The sequence below is a fragment of the Acanthisitta chloris genome, unplaced genomic scaffold, assembly GCF_000695815.1.
Source record: "Acanthisitta chloris isolate BGI_N310 unplaced genomic scaffold, ASM69581v1 scaffold23674, whole genome shotgun sequence".
NCBI lineage: Eukaryota > Metazoa > Chordata > Aves > Passeriformes > Acanthisittidae > Acanthisitta > Acanthisitta chloris.
This window is the reverse complement of record NW_008671326.1, coordinates 67,189-86,659: the sequence shown is the minus strand read 5'-3', so window position 1 is coordinate 86,659 and position 19,471 is coordinate 67,189. Positions and strand designations below refer to the sequence as shown.

The following is a 19,471-nucleotide window of genomic DNA, read 5'->3' as shown; positions in this document are numbered from 1 at the left end:
AAAACCTTTAGGCCTAAACCATTGTTCAAGTCTGGGGCTAAGTTTGGCAAGGGGGGTCATGCTGAACCTTATGACTCAGGGAGTATCTTCCTTACTCATTTTCATTCTTACCCTTTCGCATCCTTACCCTTCTTCATCCTTAGCCTCCACGTAGATCATATTTGGTTGATTTTAGTTTTAGACTGATTGATTTTTAGATTTTAGTCTGACTTTTCTCTGTCTGCTTTAACCATCTACTAAGTAGTAGAGTGAACCCTGCCAACAAACTTTGTCATGCTTTAACTTTAATATTACACCTGCTTTTGCCAATGCCTTTGCAGATAATTTTTTGAGAGACCTAAAACACTTATTCATGACATGCTCCTGGAAACAGACATGAGATCTTGCTTGTGTGTTCTGCTGAAGTCCACAGCATTTTCAAATTACTCATTATTCATTCATTTTCACTGTGACCCATAGTCCTCCTTGTCAACACTTTGTAGTGTTCTAATTCAAAGAGATTATAAACAAACATTGCAAAGATAATTACAAGCTGTGTTTTAAAAAAACAAGTTTCTGTTTAAAAAATAAAGAAGACAGCGTAGAAAAAACCCTACAGGTTGTTCTATACTAAAACAGTAGCAAGAATCTTATTTTAAAATAAGTTACTTTTGCTATTAAACCACTTTTATAAACCATTTAACCACCTAAGTATTACCCTGGCCCTACTTCAGGAAATAAGGAACAGAAAGGATGCAGCATCATAGGCAGACATGCAAAAACATTATTAGTTAAAAAACCCCACACCAACCAAACCAACCTAAGATGCAACAGTGAGAAGTTATAGCACATAGTCTATAATAAGAACAAGAATATTTTTTAATTCAAGTTCAAAACAAAGAACAAAAAAGTCATTAATAATTGAAACTTGCCAGAGGCATGGCTATTTCTCTCTTTACTAACTGTCTACTGTCTAATTTAATTACAAGTATTAAACTCCATGCTGAGGTCAACCAGCTTCAGTTCCTCCAATATTACACTTCAGCCGGCGCTCATTAACGTGTCTACTGAATGGATTAGCACATCTGAAGATGTATGTATGCAGGACGGGGGGACAGTCTAATGATAGCTAATTGTTCATTTATAATAGGACACATGTTCGACACCGTAACTTATTATCACTAATGTGGAATTTATTAAATTCTAAAGAAAAAAATACCAATACAGCAAACCATTGTTTTCTTAAGGCACTTATAAAAAAATCATATCAGTGTTGAGCATCTGTGCTTGCTCCAAGACAAAACCCCTTATATACAATAAACATTGTCTTCATATTTTTAATTTTTTTAAAAGGGAAAATTATGTTAATAGCCAGCACATGACACTTAAGTGAATAAACAGTCATCTTAGAAAGTACTCATCACATATTTATTAACTGGCATTTAAGGTCTCAAGGTACTAAGACATCATTCAGATGTAATGCTTTTTCTTCTACACAAACCATTACCTACCTGCACTTTTCCCCACTACACGTGTTCCTGCCAACAGCTGCAATGATGGCAAAAATCACCAGTATGGTAAAGTTAGAAACTGGTAGAGAATAATTTATATTGCTTAACCTACCTCAGCAAAATACCAACTCTTAGCAGCTAAGGATGTTATTTTATGTGTGTGTGGGTTTTTTGGTTTTGTTCATTTATTTTTTTTTTTAAAAACCCCAAAAGCTACTGGATATTCTTTTACTCTAATTTCTCTGGGTTTATTACCAAAGGAAACTGTTATTCAGAGATACCTACCTTTTTTGTTAAAGAATCATCTGAATCAGAAGGCATTCTTGTTGACACATGGAACATTACTTCTACTGTTGAGGTAGCAAAATACGGAGTGGTCAATCCAGTGCTTTTGTTTTTTTGCAGTCCTCCCATAAAGCCACAATGGTTTGTGAGATTTACCTAGAAAGAAAGCCCAGGAAACTTTACAAGAAAAAAATTATCAGGTGATAAATACAGTCTTTATACTTTAAAATACATTTTCAACTGAACTTTAAAGCTGAAGATAATTTTCACAACAGTACAGTTATTTTTTCTAAAAGAGCTCAGACTTGCTGACTAGACAAGAAATCACCTGCAGTGCAGTAGCATTCTATATTCTACATTCAGCACAGAAGCTGCTTGGAAGATGAGGTTAGACAAAATGAAAGGCTGTGTAAATAAATATTTACTGCATTACTCCCTGATCACTTGTGTAGTCACTTACATGTGCTTTTTCAAGTTTTAAAGATTCTACTCCGTCAACCTTGACCTGAGCTCTGAAGATACCCCATGTGAGAGCTAGGCAATTTTAAATTGTCTTGTTACCTTTCATACATATTTTGAGAAATTTTCATTCTGTGAATATGAAAAAAATCACAGGAAACTAACTGATAATTCATAAATAAGTTTGTAAGCCTTGGTTCTATGGGAAATAGTTTGTCACTGAAATGACCATGCTTAATGAGCAGTGACTGTGACTTAATGAGCAAAACAGTGACTAAAGAAAATTATATCTCAGATGTGAATACATTTAATCTCTGCTTACATGGGATGTATTTGTTTTTCTGTTAATAAAGGATCCAAAATTTAATGTAAAGGCCTTAAAATATTAGCTAGCTCATTAAGGAATATTAATCCAAATTAGCAACTCTTTAAATTAGCTAATAATGCCTAAGAGAATTAAACCACTAAAGAAGGATATTTGAAGGTACTAATGTGTTTTTGCTGGCTCCTGAATGTGGGAAATAAACACCTACATTCATGAAAACCAGCAGACTTTTAGCAGTTTTCTGCTGTTCCTGTGGAAAACTCAGTCATTGTCACACAGCTAATCTGGTAGTGCTCTTATATACCTAAGGTATACCCAAAAAATAAGTAAGACAGACACTCATATGGACATTCCTGATGAGCACAAGTTCCAAGAGGAACAAAAAACCTGCAGGTTCTTATGCAGCCAGCCAGGAGCTAGAGTCACTGCTGTACTTCTGTGCAACAGTGTCAAATTGAACTTTACAGTGGAAATTAATCCTGTGTGGTCTGAAAGAAGGGATGCAAAAAAGGGAATCCTTGTAACAGTATCAAACAAGTGACTAAAGAGTTGCAGGCCCACATAGATGAGGGGGTACATCACTGTATTTCTAACTGTTAGAGTGGAGCGTGAACTGACACACGCCTGCAGTGGAAGGCAGGAGGAAGGGAGCGTGTGAGAAGCTGCTTGTTTGGACTTTTTGGAGTCTCAAATCTGAGCAAAGCTCAAACTGCAATGGAATTAACACTTTACAAGTTTACAGGTAAATCAAGATGCCTTCTAATCAGTCCAACAAAGCCAAGTACAGGACTGCACATTAAAGAATTATTTCTGCCTGCACAAACTTTCTTAAATTGTAAGACCTTAAATTCAAATAACTAATATTGCTAATGAAATCAAAACTGGCATTTTTTTCTACATCCCATTTGCAAACCAATGTATTTCAGTAGTTGTGAAAAATGCTGAAGGGCTAAAGAGCTATATAAAGGGATCTGTAATTTTCTCTATAAACAAGCCTAGGATAAAAACATTTTAATAAATACCTCCCAGCCAAGACCAGCTACAAAATCCTCATAGGCTTGACTTCCCCCAGTATTTGTAAGAATGGAGTGTTTATCTTCCTGTCCCTCAGCAACATAAAACACTGCAATCTTGTGTGTCTCTCGGCTGTAAAACAGAGAATAGTCATTGAATGACAGTGACTTTACTAATATGAAACCAAAATATGCAAACAGTGCAGACAGAGCATGGCTTTAAAAATATTAAAAATACATAGTGGAATCCAAGTACAACTATATGGCTTCTTTTTGTATTCCCTCTACATTTGCATATTCCCATTCTGTCTTTTCTACTCCTGTCTTCTCTAGAGCCTAAAGTTTTGCTGTGTGTGAGCAGCACTTATCCCTTTCATGACTCCTAAGATGCAGGATGCACAAGCTGTACCAATTGCTAATGGAATGGCTGGGCTTTTGAAACGAGCAAAACCTGTAACACAGGCATTACACACACTGCACTGCCCATTAAGCCTTCTGAATGCTGTTGCAAGTGCAGCTTATGCAACTGAATGAAGAATCTATAAGTAAATAGCAATGTCTTCTGTTCACAGCTTGCTACTAGACACTGCAGCAACTGTAGGTGGTTTCTCACACTTTTAAAACTTCTACTGCATTTTATTTCAAATTCTACAAAACCAACCCAGTTTTTAATTCTGTGCTACAATTCCAACTAGAATTCCATGTCTTCAAATATCAGCAGCATGAGAAAACAGCTGCACAATTAGCCAAAGCTTAAAATGTGGAGACTCTGATATATCAATGTTTTAAAACCATTCATTTGTTATGCAAATACAAATAATCATAAGTTATTTTGAAATCTGTTTATCTCATGGTATCCTACTTGCAGAGTTTCACTCTACAGACAATACTAATGCAACTTCCATTTAACACAAGTAACTACAATACAATGTAAAATACAATAATAATTAAAAAAACATTCAAAAATTCTGCTCAACTCTTGCAACTATGCAATTAAAGGCATTTAAATACAGGCACACTTAAGTAAGTAGGCAGTCATTAAAAGAATTTACCATTGTCTTGAGTCCAAATTTCTGAGTTCTCGAAGTAACTTCTCATTTTTCTTCAGGAGATGAAAGCTCCTTCTAAATAGAGAAATTTGTAATTCTATTATCACCTGTTAACTGATGGAATCAGAACAGTACAAGAATGGTACAAGAACATTTCCAGGTCCATTCAAGAATAGTAAACAAACGATTTTGCATTGTCAACAGTACTTTCTTAACATTTAAAAATTAAGATAACTTCAAAAAAGTATGCGCACAATTTTTCCTACTCCAGGAAATCTATATTCATTACAGCCCTGAGTACAACCTTTCACTCCTTCCACTGTCTTCTGTCAACCTATTGGATCCAACTGGGATCCATCTCTTCTCTACAGAAGAACAGACAGAGCTCCCTTTAATGCATATATAAGCTGCACACTTTACGAGGCCATAACACATATGCTTAGTGACAAAAGACAGTCCCATTAATCTACTGTTCTAGAGAGTTAGTGCATTAAACACAGATCCTTTGCTATTCTGAATTGCAGAAGTGAGCAGAACATAGCTCAGTAGTCACCCACCCAGCTGTAACAATTTAAAGGAAAAAACCAAAACAGTATGTTAGAGCAAGAAAGGCAGTTTTAATTTCTTTTCAACTGTGCTTAAGATGTTTCCCACAAAACACACTGGAATGAGCTTAAGAGCAGTACTGTTCAGAACCAGACTGCCTTGAGGAATTAAGTAAGAAGGGTTGTAACACCAAAATTTTGTCCGATACCAGTGATACCTCAGTGAAACAGACTACTTTTGTTTTACAGAATATCAATTTCCCTTCATAGTAAGAAAATACTTCAATGACTCTAATAGGGAATTTGACAGCAATAGGAAAAGAAGATTTCAGAAAGACCCATACATTCTAGGATGATAATATTGGTACATATCCACATGTATATGCAGACATGCAGCTAACTACGCCCACATAAAAATAATAACATAAACACAGACATTCCTTTTGTAACTGAACTTGCTATTCTCCTGTTGTTCTAAACAATACCCAAGCATGGACAATGTTGAAATAAATAGTAGGGGCACATCTTTCTCATTAGCTAACACAGATGCAATGCTTTGAGGCTGCATGCAAGCGTGCTCTGAGCAGACAAAGCAGCAGGATACTGTCCAGCAACACAATAACTGAGAATATGACACTTTCTGAGTCTCATTCTGGCATAGAAAGGTAATGATTTTTTCAGGAACATACATGGGAAGCAAAGAAAATACATCACGCCTTCAATTCGCCTTCAAACACTGTTCTAAAGAAAAATATAAATCACAAGAAAGGCAACAGGTTCCTCCTTTCCTTGTCTCTCAAAATGACAGGTTGAAATGCAGAAGAAAGCTGCCATTTCAGAAGAAAGATGCCCTTAGTTACACATCCTCTCTCTTCTTTTGTTAGCTGGCCTGGAGTATTTTTGGCTTAACCAACTCTATGATCAACTATTATTACATGGTAAGAATAGCACAATTTCTTAAAAGAAAGTTTTTAAATTGTAATTCTTTTTACCTTTTATCCCAAGAATTCATTCCCAGTATACTGAGAAGTAATCTGCAGTAGTAAAATGCTGACTGGGGCTTTTGTGAGGTTGGCTCATCCTGCTCCATAGCTCTCATATTTAAATCATTGAAATGCTTTTCAACAAACTCTCTCTCTTCTGTGTGCTGTTTCAGAATTGCATTGATGACATCATTCTCCTGCTTCTCTGAGATGCAGACTGGTTGAGGAGCAGGGATGTTGAGTGAGACACCAGTTCTCTGTAAGCATTCAGGGCTTGTAACACCTAAATACTGCAGGAGCTCATCAAGGGCATCTTCTTCATCCCTAATTGTATCCCACGTTGGTACAGTGTCTCTAAATTTCCTTTTTACTTGGAGTGTCATTCCATCCCTTGCAGATACATCCTCCACATGCTCAAAAGACGAAAGAGCATCTTCTGGTTTATCTTGCTGAGATAATGAAAGTGCAAAAGACGTTTGTTGTGAAGATCCACACAAAGACGATGGTCCATACAAAATGGCTGAATCCCATGAGTATTTGCCAGATAGATCACGCACTATAATTCTTACATTTGAATTAGCAGATGCAAGTCCAGCAGACAGTCCTCCACCAGGCATATCGTCTTCTGCTTGGATTTGTATGCAAGACACCAGGGAAGTATTGTTTAACACAAAGAATTGAAGATTTGGATTCTCAAAAAGTTCAGGAGAAAGCTCAGGACTTTCACTGTATGGATTGTCGTTGTTTTCACACACTTGACTGGTTAGCATAGCAGGACCTCCACTCATGGGATAGTGGCCTAAGTGGTTGACTAGATGTGTTATTACAGTACGAGCAGCTACAGAAATTAATCCTTGTTGCATGTGAGTTTTCACTGCAAGAGAAAGAGCACAGGTTTTAAGAAGAGTTCAGAAAACAACGTTGAGATTTAAACATTTCTTTTGGTCCCCTCTTCATGAGTTTTAAACAGAGGATAAGCACTGAAAGCTAAGGATACATTCAACTCAGTAATGGAAAATATGTATTTTGATGAACACTGGTCTCTTGTATAAATAGCATGAAAAATCATAAGACAGTCAAAGCAGCATTTTCATTATTTTACAGTCTACCATACCTCCTTTACCATAGCTTTATCAGCATTGTTCTTCTACAATACACTGTTTCTTATCTAATGAAAATAAATCTTAAATTGCTTTTGACGTAGAGATCATAACTGAGTTGCAAGGTGCCCATTCCAACTGCAGTGTATTTTTATATTTATAAACATAATTACACTGAGAAATAAAAAGCGAAATAGATGCACAAAACCTCTAATCCATCTTAATTTCCCTGGGGAGCATATAGCTGTAGGTTAGCTTGAGAATACTACCGGATGGTTTTAAAGTGCAAAAGTACAAAACCAAGAGCAGGCTCTTGGTTTTGAACACAACCTGACATTAGCAAAATTTTCAAAAAGTAAATCTCATGCCCCAACTGCATTTTAAGAAGGAAAGAGAAGTTAATCATGTCCATCTTATGTGGAATTCATCCTGTGAGATGCACTGGTATTTCAATACAGTTTTTGTCACCTCCTTCCTTGCTGCATACCTTCCCCTTGCATTTTATGTCATCTAAATTCACAAAAGGAATTTCTTAGTGTTTGTATCACATCCTGCTAACCCAGTACTATATTGTTATTGAATTCTTTATCAAATCCATTCTATATTGCCTACGAAGTACAGAGCTGGTCAAAGTGACTCTGTCAGGCAGACAAACCTCAGCTGGTTCAGGGGACCCCCACACAAAAATATTATGCTGTAGAAGAACACAGGTAGAAGAAGGAACAAGATCAATATGGCAATATTGATCAACAAGATCAACATGTTTCTGTAGCGTCTCTCTTATAACTTGACCTGGATGCCCTGTATTTGGGATTTACTAGGGGAAGATAAAGCAAGATTATTCCTCAGGATTACATCATCTATTTTAAACAATATTAAACATTGAAAACAGCTGCAAACACTTCACTTTTATTCTCATCAAAAATCCATCAAACCAGAATGTTCTGAATTATGCTACTTTTTCCTTCAGTATTTACTGAGAAAATGTAAGCTCTTGGATGTGTAAGTAAGGTATAATGAACTCATCTCCCTTTATAATGTGTATTTATATGCAACAAAACCTAATATTTAAGAAACAAATTTCGTTTTGCAGTCTAAGGTGTCTTAAATAGTTTCACTGGAAAAATAAAGGCTAATTTGTACTGTGTACTGACTGTCATTACAGACCTTCAGTTTCTGAAGATGGATGCATTCTGCATCTGCAAAAATAAACAATTAGTATATATTTGCTTTTTTTCACCCCCTACAAGGCTGGGGTAAAGCATGTAAGAGACATTTGGGATTCTGGCTCTTCTCTACCTTTAGGAAGCACCACATCTGAACTGCGAGAAGGGAAACATTTCATCCAGTTAATAGTTGGCAAAATCAACACAATATTTACACAATTCCAAAACTAGTATCTACTCAACTATATTAATAAATTAAGGCCTTGGAAATTAATACAAACAAATTACATATTATATTTTCATAATCTGTAGTATTCTTCAGGTTTACAATTTACAAAGACAAAAATATTCAGTGATGCTGAATTAAATGTCCAGGTATTGATGGCATACAAGGAAATTAAGTTATAGTGCCATCTACTGAAATATAAGAAGGAACTGGAAGCAAGTTTATACAAGACAAAGAGTAAGTTGGATGCTTGAAGAAAAATTTATCAGCACAGTATTGAGGAGCACCTGGACAAAGCAAAGCCTGATGCTCATCTTTGTCAGGATATCTATGCCAAGTATTTAGCACTTGGCACTGCACAGGTAAGGTAATACTTTTCTCTGGGTCCTAGGAGCAAAAACACATGTAAGCTTTCCAGATACCTGAAGTCCCACACTATGTAGGTTAAATGCCTCCTGTTCTGCTGGGAAATCTGAAGAAATAAGAGGGACCTTTTAGCATCTAAGTTAGTACTATTACTGTTTTGTGGCAAACCCTAAAGATCTCAAACCAGACCATAGTTGCATTGTGCCTGTGTGCATGAATTTATTCCCTCAGGAGCCTAAGAGATGTATGGAAGAGGACATGGTGGTACAAAGAGTGGAACAATGAATTTAAATTCAAAAGGTCCATTCTCAGTCCTAACACAACCTTTCTCTAAAGCTTTGCTCTTGAATTAAAATTGTATATCTCTGATTATCTCTTTTATAAACTGAGAATAGCATTTCTGAGTCTTCTCTCAGAATACAGTATTATTGATCAAAAACTGACACAGAAAACTTCAATTTCTGCCACACAGCACATCAGATTTTGGTAGACGGTTTCATTTAGGAAAGAAAAAGGAAAAAAAATCCCAAGCCCAGTAATGTTTTTTGAAAATCGGAGAATTTTAAATTAAATTTGCACCTTAAAGAATACATATTAATTCCACAAAACACATCTCCTCAATCAGGAGCAACTGAACATCCAATATATTAGAATTATTAAAATTAGTATGTAAACCATGCCCTTTGTTTCTGAAGTGCAGATAAAAATATGCAATAATGCACGCCGACACAGCTTTACCACAAATTCTACAACCTAGTCATATGGCTACACATTAAGACAGCCTAACCCACTGCTTTGCTGGCCTGACTTCCTGAGCAAACACATCCCTGCTCTCGTTAGAATGGCACAGCCTCTGGCTTGGCAACGTAATTTATATGTGTACATGATCACTGGGTAATTTAATAGGAGCATGTTATATTGTCTGTTTTTGTCAGTCTCTGAAATCACCCCTTTTGTGGAAAGTCTGAAGGTCCATCACCATTAATTTTTATCTCTGACATGAATGAAGGATTCTGGAATTTCCTTAAAAAGTGTTAACTCTTTAATTCAGATTTGGCTGAACAGTTTCTAAATGACTAAGGTTATGTAGTAGAAAGAAAAAGTAATGACTTCGGGTGGAATTTAACTCACCCTTTTAGCTGCCTACAGAACGATGCACTTGTACAGACTGATTCATCTCAGTTAGAAGCCCAAATTGGAGCAATGGGATGAATCATTCTGAAAACTCTTCTTTTTTTCTCTCCATTACATTTAGATGGAGCCTAAGAATCTTCAGTTTAGCTTAGTTACCTGTATTTTACATCAGTTTAAGCAACTCTCACTGCTTCTTAATTTTAAGATTCAGGTATCTAGACATGTGGTTACAGAGAACCCACTCTAGAATGTCCCTCAAGTAACACAAACTGTGCTAATCTAGATGCACTACGTATATTGCTTTTAAAGTGTGCTTTTTGCATCCTTTCAGTAAAAAGGCAAACAGCAAAGCCTTAAAAGAAAAGTAATTTATATTTCTATTTTTTAAATAAAAACTAAGACTAAACATCAGGTGAGGAAAACATTTTCTTCAGAAACTGAAAAATAAGAGGAAAAAATAATCAGTCTATGCAAAAGAGTTTAGAATATGTTTGGAGAAATAAGAGTAATAGGGGAAAAATCAATTAAATCAATAACTGATAGATGATTGAATCTATGCAATATTACGACTATCTTCCAATCACAACTATCTCTAACAGATTTGTGATCTATGAAGAACATGTTTAAAAACTGTTTTGCCTATAATTTCAAAAAAATCCCATGAAATTATTTTCTTACAACCAGACTCTATTCAATAGTCTAATTTCGCTATCTATTAACATTAGAAGATATATAGCACTTTTGCTTACTACCACATTATTTTCATGTACACAGCTTTCTTTCAATAAAAGGGTCACAAAACCCTCTCAATTTTATCTTTTCCTAATTGTTTGCATAATTTAATACAAACAAAAAACAAAGCTTTGAAGGAGAGGTTCCATATTAATTCTTCCTCATATATATTTATGGTCCTGAATGAAATGCAGATGATCAGAAGGAAGCAGAACCGGGCACTATGCAATCTGAGTTAGCTTGTGAATGTCTGAACTGGCTAGTTAGGTGGAGTTAATTAGCACAGTGGTTTTGCATGGCAAGGTTTGATAGCAGGGGGATTACAGCAGTGACTTCTCTGAAAATTCAATCAGCAATGGTAGTAAAGCCTCTGAAATAACACATTTTAGAAGGAAAAAGAAAGTTTATGGGCAGAAACAAATTGCAGCCAGAGAGGAGAGAGTATGTGAGAGAAAAAACATTGCAGACATCAAGGTCAGTGATGAAGAAGGGGGAGGAGCTGTTCCAGCCACAGGAGCAGAGATTCCACTGCAGCCTGTGGTGAGGCAGGATGTGCCTCTGCAGCCCTTGGGGTTCATGGTGGAACAGATATCCACCTGCAGCCCATGGAAGACCCCACACTGGAGCAGGGGGGTGTCCAAAGGAGGCTGTGACCCTGCAGAAAGCCCTCGCTGGAACAGGCTACTGGCAGGTCCTGTGGAGCAAGGAGCCCATGCTGGAGCAGGTTTGCTGGCAGGATTTGTGACCCTGTGGGGGACCCACGCTGGAGCAGACTGTTCCCAAATCACATGGAAGGGACCCATGCTGGGGCAGTTCATGAAGAACTGCAGCCCACAGGAAGGACTCATGTTGGAAAAGTTCAAGGAGGATTGTCTGTGGTGTGACGGACCCTGTGCTGGAGCATGGGGAGAGCATTAGGAGCCCTGTCCCCACTGAGGAAGGACTGGCAGAGACAATGTGCATTGACCTGATCATAGCTCCCACAGTCCTCATCCCCCTGCACCACTGTGGGGGAGGAGGAGGTAGAGATTGACGGTAAAGTTCAGTCTGGGAAGGATAGAGGGATGGGGAGAAAGTGTTTTGAAGATTTGTTTTTATTTCTCATTATTCTACTCCGATTCACTTGGTAATAAACCCAATTAATTTCCCCAAGTCAAATCTGTTTTTCCTGTGAGGATAATCAGTGAGTGATCTCTCCCTGCCTTTACCTCGACTCACAAACCCCTCGTTGTATTTTCTCTCCTGTGTCCAGCTGAGGAGCAGAGTGATGGAGCAGCTCTAGTGGGCAGCTGGCATCCAGCCAGGGTCAAACCACCACACACAGCTGTACTGTAGCTACAGTAGGTTGTTGTCAATATCAGCTAGAGGAACAGTTCATCAGCCTTCATGTAGACAAGCCCAGTGATTCTTTAGATGTATGAAAGCACCACAGACTCGCTGTCTGCAAGTTCTGATGATGCAATAAAAGCTCCCTACTGAGGTTTTTACTCTCAGCTGCTAAAAGTTCATTCTGGTCTAAACATAACAGTTTAATATGCTTAATACCTAATTTCAAAATTATTTTTTGTGTAGCTTATACTGAAATCTACCACTTTACCTGAAGCCTACGGAAAGGAGAACAAAGACAGATACACAGGATTAACACAGATAATCCTAGATGTAAGAGATTCATCATGAGAGACAGCACTTGGAAAGTTACTGAAACAGAGAGGGGAATAGTCATCATCATTCCTCACATTGCCTGTTCCCAGAGGATTTAAGAAATGTTTGCCCTGCTTTTGTTTGCATGGCTTGCTCCAGCCTCTCAATAGATCCTGTCCCCATTACACAGCTGTATCACTCTAAGTCCCATATCTTCATGGTCTCATACTACATGCTGTGGTTAAGTGTTCACAACACTTGTGACGGATCCAACCTTGAACAAAGGCAGGCATAACCGGGCAACTCAATCACATGCATTAAAGCACTCTGTCTTAAGAATTCTGGCGTTTCAGTACTTTCAGCTTTGTTTGTGAACTAAGAGGCTAGCAATTCCCACCCTGTCTTTGAAGAACTTCCCTGATTTCCCTGCAACTGCTGCCCTACTCATTTTCATTCCTTCAAAAAAGATACTATGATAGCCCTTTTACTCTGCTAAAAGAGATTGATCCATTGGCATACTGCTCTGCTGCTAGCTTGCACTAATTGACCCTCTGTCTTGATCGAGTCTCAGACTGGTTGTTATCCACTAGTTTTACTCCTCTCACTCTTCCAACAATGCCAGGGAGAACAGATGCTGTGTGATCAGTTAAACACTGCCAATTTTATTCTCTGCCTGGCAATGGGGAGTAGAAGTGCCAAGGTTGCAAGACCCGGGTTGCATTATAATGCTGTAGTCTGCCAATTAACTTTCACAGTCTGATTTACAATTCCAGAGCCCTGAAACTTAATTTATCTGGAGAGATAAAAGGAACATCTGAAATTACTTTTATTTAGAAATTTAACAAGAAATCATAAAAGAACAGATCACGGTCGGAAACGCAAAATGAAGATATCGATGCTAAGGCTTTGTGCAACTGTATTAATTTTAAGAGAAATCTATTCAGGGTTGTCTTTTCAGATTGTCAGATTAAAAAAGCCACACAGCATTTGCTGCTAACCCATAATTACAGATTATTACAGAATACAAAAGATGCCAGGCATAAAAAGCTACTACAATTCACTACACTGTAATAGAACATGCAGTGGAAGTTAATTTTGGCAAATGCTTTAAATATTAGCTTTACATAATATGTATAGGTGAGACTGTAATTAGGACAGAATGAATCCTTCGAAGCCTCTTTCATTCTGACCCAGCAGATGATTACTTTTTACTAATAAGACCACAGCCATTTGACGAAAAGCCAACTATAGTACCTTCAGTAAATTTAATAATTACAGCTCCTCCTGCCAATAGTTCTCAAATCAGACTTGTTCAATCCAATACTGAGCTTATTAGGGGACAGCTCTATGTTTAGAATTCTTTGGCCAAAAAAGTACTTGAGGATGATGAAGCATGCCTTAGACAAGGGCACAATGATTAGCCATTTTCTCTACATAAAAAACAGCACGTAGTCACTACAGACCACAAAATCACCTGCTGTTAGCACACAGCTGCTACAAAGAGCTGCTGCATTTATCTGGTTCTTAATCCCCTTAAGGAAGCCTAAATGGAACAACTTAATACAGAGGGAGAATAGCACTACACAGAGTTTCTGGTATCTTAATCTCATCTTTTTCAATTTTCTTCCCAATGTAGACATTTGATATTTACTAGATACACTGCATAATATATGGTACTCCTCTGTAGCTTAGTTTCTTGATTCTTTGTTTTTATTTTTGAGTTGTGAAGAAAATGTTACTTCCCAGGTCTCTTAATGTTCTAAGCAGATGAGAGAAAATTTCTCTCTTTTTAGACGACTGTGGTTTTAAACAGTGTAAAGAGACTGACAGCAGATTATGATAGGCTAAAAAAAATTCATAGAAAGCATTCAATATTGCAAGCAGAGACAGGAAAAAAACCCCAAAATATTCTTAGAAAAAGGAGCAAAATTAAGAAATAAACAAATTAATTTACAGAAAGTAAAATAAAAAGCAACATTTATCCATGTTGCAGTACTTAACACTTTTTGCTGATACACAGAGCAAAGAAGAATCCATATTATATTGATCTTCGTGTAGTTCAGAACATACTTATTTCAGTTAATCGAAAAGTAACTGCTCAAAATTATGTTTGCTCATTCCATACTAATGGTTCTTACCTAGTGTCTAGGTACAGCTGAAAACCTAAGCTTTAGACCAACACTTCAATAATGGAAACCAAGATAAAAATCTCTTTGAAAGAAAATGTATTTAGGCAATCTGACAAACCTTCTGTGACTGGCTGAAGTTTAGAAGACCTCTCCGAGTCTGGAGAATGCAGTGGTTCTGGTTCCTTTAAGCTTTCTAAATGCATAAAAGGATCGTAATCCATACATGCCAAATCAGAAAGGCTTAGAGGAAAATACTTAGGGTTGCTAAAACACTGAGAACCATAGACACATCCATGCAGCACCTAGAACAAAACCAGAATTTCATTACATTAGCTCATGAAACTTCAACTTGACAGTTTTGTAAGAAATGAAGTTAATTTTTATTTACATTTTTAATTGGTTTGTTAGAACCAGGTAGGCAGGACAAAATGTTGGAAAATTTTAGATGCTTAATGTTTACAGAAACAAACCCTGGTCTGCAAAGAAAATTATTAAAACAGTTTCTACACCGAAGTGGAATTTAACAATAAAGAAACAAAACTTAACAACAAATCATGAAGTTGCCTTTCTTTTTAGATCTCCTATGTTTTTTAATTACATAAAATAGGTCTAAGCTGCTGGAGGGTTTAATCTCTTTCTCTTGCAAAAAAAGAAAAACCCTACAACTATCTTTGTTCTATGTCCCTAAAGACAGTACTTACAACTCAGTGCTTTTTGCTTTGCTTGCTTATTCCTAAACGAAATTGCTTGGTATAAAAAAAGTTACATCTTTAGTCTCAAATGCATAGCTACTCTTCTACAATAGAAGTGTATGCAATCAATATGACATACAAAAAAAAGGCTTGGTTAAACATTCAAAATGTAAAACAAAATCAACAATCCCAAATATACCAAAGGTCAAGCTATGACAGTGAATTGTGCAAGAACTGAGCCAGTACTCCACATTTCAGCAGTAGAATAGAGGTCAGCTTACAGAAAACTTTTGACCTCATGAAAACTGACAGTACCCCCATACACAGAAATTCTCATTTAGCAAGCGAAGAAAACATATACCTTATATATACAATTAAGAACAGATCTTTCAGTCTTATCATTTTCTGCTCCTGCAGTGTGAAGAGGCTGCAGCAAGGTCTTCAATGGCAAGGCCATTATCCAATCCAATAGGCACAGAAGTAAAGAAACCACCAACTGGAACAAACACTTTCAATTACAGATCAATTAAACCAGCACCTGTAACTTATTTACTACTTTATTTTATTTCTCTGATTTGCTTTCTTTTTCTCAATTCACTGGAGTCAACCTTCTGCAGTAATGGCATCTCACACTTCTTTAACCACTGTATCTTAAAAACTTATGGCATCAGTAAAAACTTTGGCTACTGATGTATTTAACAAAGACCATCCACTCAACAGATTCTCATAATGGTAAAACTGCTAGCAGATACTATACTTCAGAGGATACCCATGATTTTCAAAATTGATTTGTAGGGTGCTGTTTTTAAAATGACAGGTAACGCAGATCCAAATTAAGGGTGATGCACCATTCTGCACATAAATTTCACTGTAAAGTGAATCAAGGATTATATAAAATGGAACCAATTCATCTGTATTTAGTGCTTTACAAATAACACAGAATATCCTACACAACATATCAATAAGGTTATGCAGCACCAGGTATCATCTGAAAGCAATCTGACTAGTTTCTGTATTGTAAGCTGCTCAGTTAGCTAAAGAATCAACTCGGGGATGTTTTTACACTGTAGAACAGCATTAGATTAAGACCCACATCCACTCCAAACTATTCATAATTTACTGGGTTCAAATAATAATTTTTACTTTTTAAAACTTAGCTGTGGAAGAGAAAACAATTCAGATAAATAGGTGTGAGACTCTTAACTATTTCCCAAGTTAAATAAAAGTCTTTCATAGAAAATCCACTTAACTAATTCACTAATAAATGACACATAAACATCATATTCATTTCACATAATGAATTACCAGTTTGTCTCTCAGAAGCACAGTATAATAAACCTAATGATGAAGGGCTCTGAGTCTTTTTATATTAAACCAATTTTTAAGAAACCCATTAGGACTACATTTGTCAAAATAGGTAAGACAATTTTTTATATGATATTTGATGTACAATGATCAGCATTAGCTCATGTGGAAACTTTTTCAATTATGAGAAGCATCCACAGGTGGAAAAGTGGCTAGCCTGGCATATGACTGTAGTCTATAACAGCCCCTGACTTCCTGCAAGCAGAGACAAGAGGTGAAACAGAGCTCTGGACACCAAAACGAGTAACAGGTGAACTCCAGCTCCTGTGGGAATGGCAATCCAGAACGATGGAGCTGTCAGTGACAAACTGCACCAAAGTGCCTAAATTTCAATGATCACTGAGTCCCACGGACCCAGCACAAAGCCAAATAATTGAGGAGAGAGAGCTCTCAGGAGACAGAAAGTACTGCTGTGAGTATCAGGTGAACAAAGATCCCACCTTAGCTGGGGCGGTCGGGCCCATCGAAAACACAAACAGATTGCAGCTGTATTGAAGGATGACAATAATCAAATTCATCTGAACATTACAGGCTATCTTTGTTAAGAATGTACATACTATGGAAACAGCAAAAAGCCATAACCTTGTAAATATTTTGCAATATACTCTCTACAAGTTAGGAAAATACTTTCACTATAAGGCAAGTTCGAAGATTCCACATTAATTTGCTTGTAAATTCACCAAGGATAAGGAAAAAGACAATTTTCTAATAATGGAAAACAATCAATCTCAATTTTAAATGCATCTTTTACCACAAATACTTCAGAAATTCACTTGGATAAACAATACTCTAGGAAAGTTATACTGTATTATACTTAAAAAGGTGACTCTCTGATTTAAAACACAGCTTAAATTTTGTAACAAAGTTTTGTCATGCGCTTTGTAATTAAATTGACCCATTAAAAGGAAATGAAAAATACTTACCCTCTTGTCCTGCTCATAAGAGGAAGCTTCTGTACTGGGCAGCAGATGCGTAATAGTTGCTATCAGAATCTGGGGATGTATATCGGATTTCTTTTAAAATATAAGCTAAATATTTAAGTTTAAAATATTTTTTTCAGCAGATAAATGTGACACAATACTATCTTCATGGTTAAATTATCTTAAAGTTATTTTGAGACAAATTACAGTATTCTTTGTCAATTTTTTTTATAAAAGCACATTTAATTGAGTTTTGCAGAAGACATCGAAGGAATATGTTCTGCTTGAATGATGTAGGTGCATTAAGGACAATGAAATTACACAGCTACCCCAAATATGCAGGCAGGAAGAGAACTGGCTTCAACACACTTGGAGGGTGCAGCAAGGAGTCTGATGTGGGTTTGTGTATGGGGCTATTTGAGCTCCATTATTTCTTAGAACTACTAGAATTTGTATACACCCTGTTTGTACTTGATGAAAAACGCAATGGCAGAGGAGCAGAGAAATGCTTGCTATGCCTCTTATGCAGCTTCCACATGATTCGCTTCCCAGTTACCTGGGAGACCTCTGTCTTTTCTCTGTGGTTCGGACTCACAGAGGCCATAGTCTACTTCCCTGTTACGGGGGGGTGTATTCAAAATCATTATTTTTGCTTTATACTGAAACTCTTTAATGGCTATGCAAAATACACTTCAGATCCATGTTTTAAATAATCATTTTCTCACTAAACTTAGATAAACATATTTGAAGATATTTAATATTAAAAAACCTTGGACTTTATTGACAAGATTCTCATATAATTTTTCCTCTGTGAAAAAAAATAGGCATGATACAGGCATGTTACATGTCAGCAAGTAAGTGTGATGCAAATCCCTACTGCTATTATTAAGTAATTCAATATTTTGTGAAATATAATTGTCCATATTCTGGTATTTTAATTTCAGGAAAATATATTTTATTGTTCATTTAGAAGAATTGAAAATGTCGAATTTTTAAACATTACTTACTTGAATAATTCGTAAAGGCGAATCAGCTTGGTACAGTTGAAGTCTATGTACATAATGTATCAGCATGTTCAGCATACTGCAGGCAACTTGGGCTACTGTTTTATTTGGAAACTTGAAAAGAGAACACAGCACAGTAATGATGACTAAATGATTTAACATAAGAATACATTAGGTGGTATGGTGGTCACAAATTTCAGTGACAGTTTTATACATATAATTCCTTAAGTACCTATTGACTGAAGGAAAAGAATCAAATTTTACAAAATTTAAATGGAATTATTTTGTATTTGTAAATGAATGCTAGCAGCTAACCCCAAAGGTTTGGAACAGACAACCAGTGAGTTACAGACAATGAGAGAAAGGGGAAAGGATTCTCCTAACTAACTTCAGACTGGTTAGTAAAGTATCATGAAGCCACGAAGAAAGAATTCATTTCCTGTTACCTTAACAATTATTAAAGAATCATTGCTAAAGAACCTCAGGGATCTAATTCTGAAATCATAAGTCATTGCTGAGAACCAAGGCAGGTAAACAGCCACATACCCAAAATGCAGGTTACAGTACTGACCATGACTAACTGTTCTGCTGTTTGCTAGTGGCTGCTGTGTCCAGCGCTCGTTGAACAGCAATGAACGCCCCTCGGCCGCTGTGCCTAACTCTGCTGCTCTGTTATGTCCTAAAGGCAGAAGAACATTGCTGCATTGGAGCCTTCCTTCCCCAGTTACTGTGCTGGTCATTGCAGAAGTGAATGCATTTGTACAATTAGTTCCCAGCCTTGGGAGGGGAAGTATACTCTGTTCTACACTACTAAGTGGGAAAACAAAGAAATTAATAGATGGGGATA

The 19,471-nt window shown here is 36.7% G+C and overlaps 1 protein-coding gene across 1 annotated transcript in view; it reads right to left on the bottom strand.

Moving 5' to 3' along the window:
- RALGAPA1 (Ral GTPase activating protein, alpha subunit 1 (catalytic)) overlaps window positions 1–19,471 on the bottom strand; it is a gene marked incomplete at its 5' end in the record, with an annotated part of 124,739 nt that overhangs the window by 42,974 nt on the left and 62,294 nt on the right. The window contains 8 exons of the mRNA XM_009074066.1: window positions 1,776–1,931; window positions 3,582–3,705; window positions 4,625–4,696; window positions 6,159–7,023; window positions 14,762–14,945; window positions 15,697–15,831; window positions 17,624–17,692; window positions 18,628–18,738. Coding sequence (XP_009072314.1) covers window positions 1,776–1,931; window positions 3,582–3,705; window positions 4,625–4,696; window positions 6,159–7,023; window positions 14,762–14,945; window positions 15,697–15,831; window positions 17,624–17,692; window positions 18,628–18,738 — 1,716 coding nt within the window. The remainder of the gene's footprint in view (window positions 1–1,775; window positions 1,932–3,581; window positions 3,706–4,624; window positions 4,697–6,158; window positions 7,024–14,761; window positions 14,946–15,696; window positions 15,832–17,623; window positions 17,693–18,627; window positions 18,739–19,471) is intronic.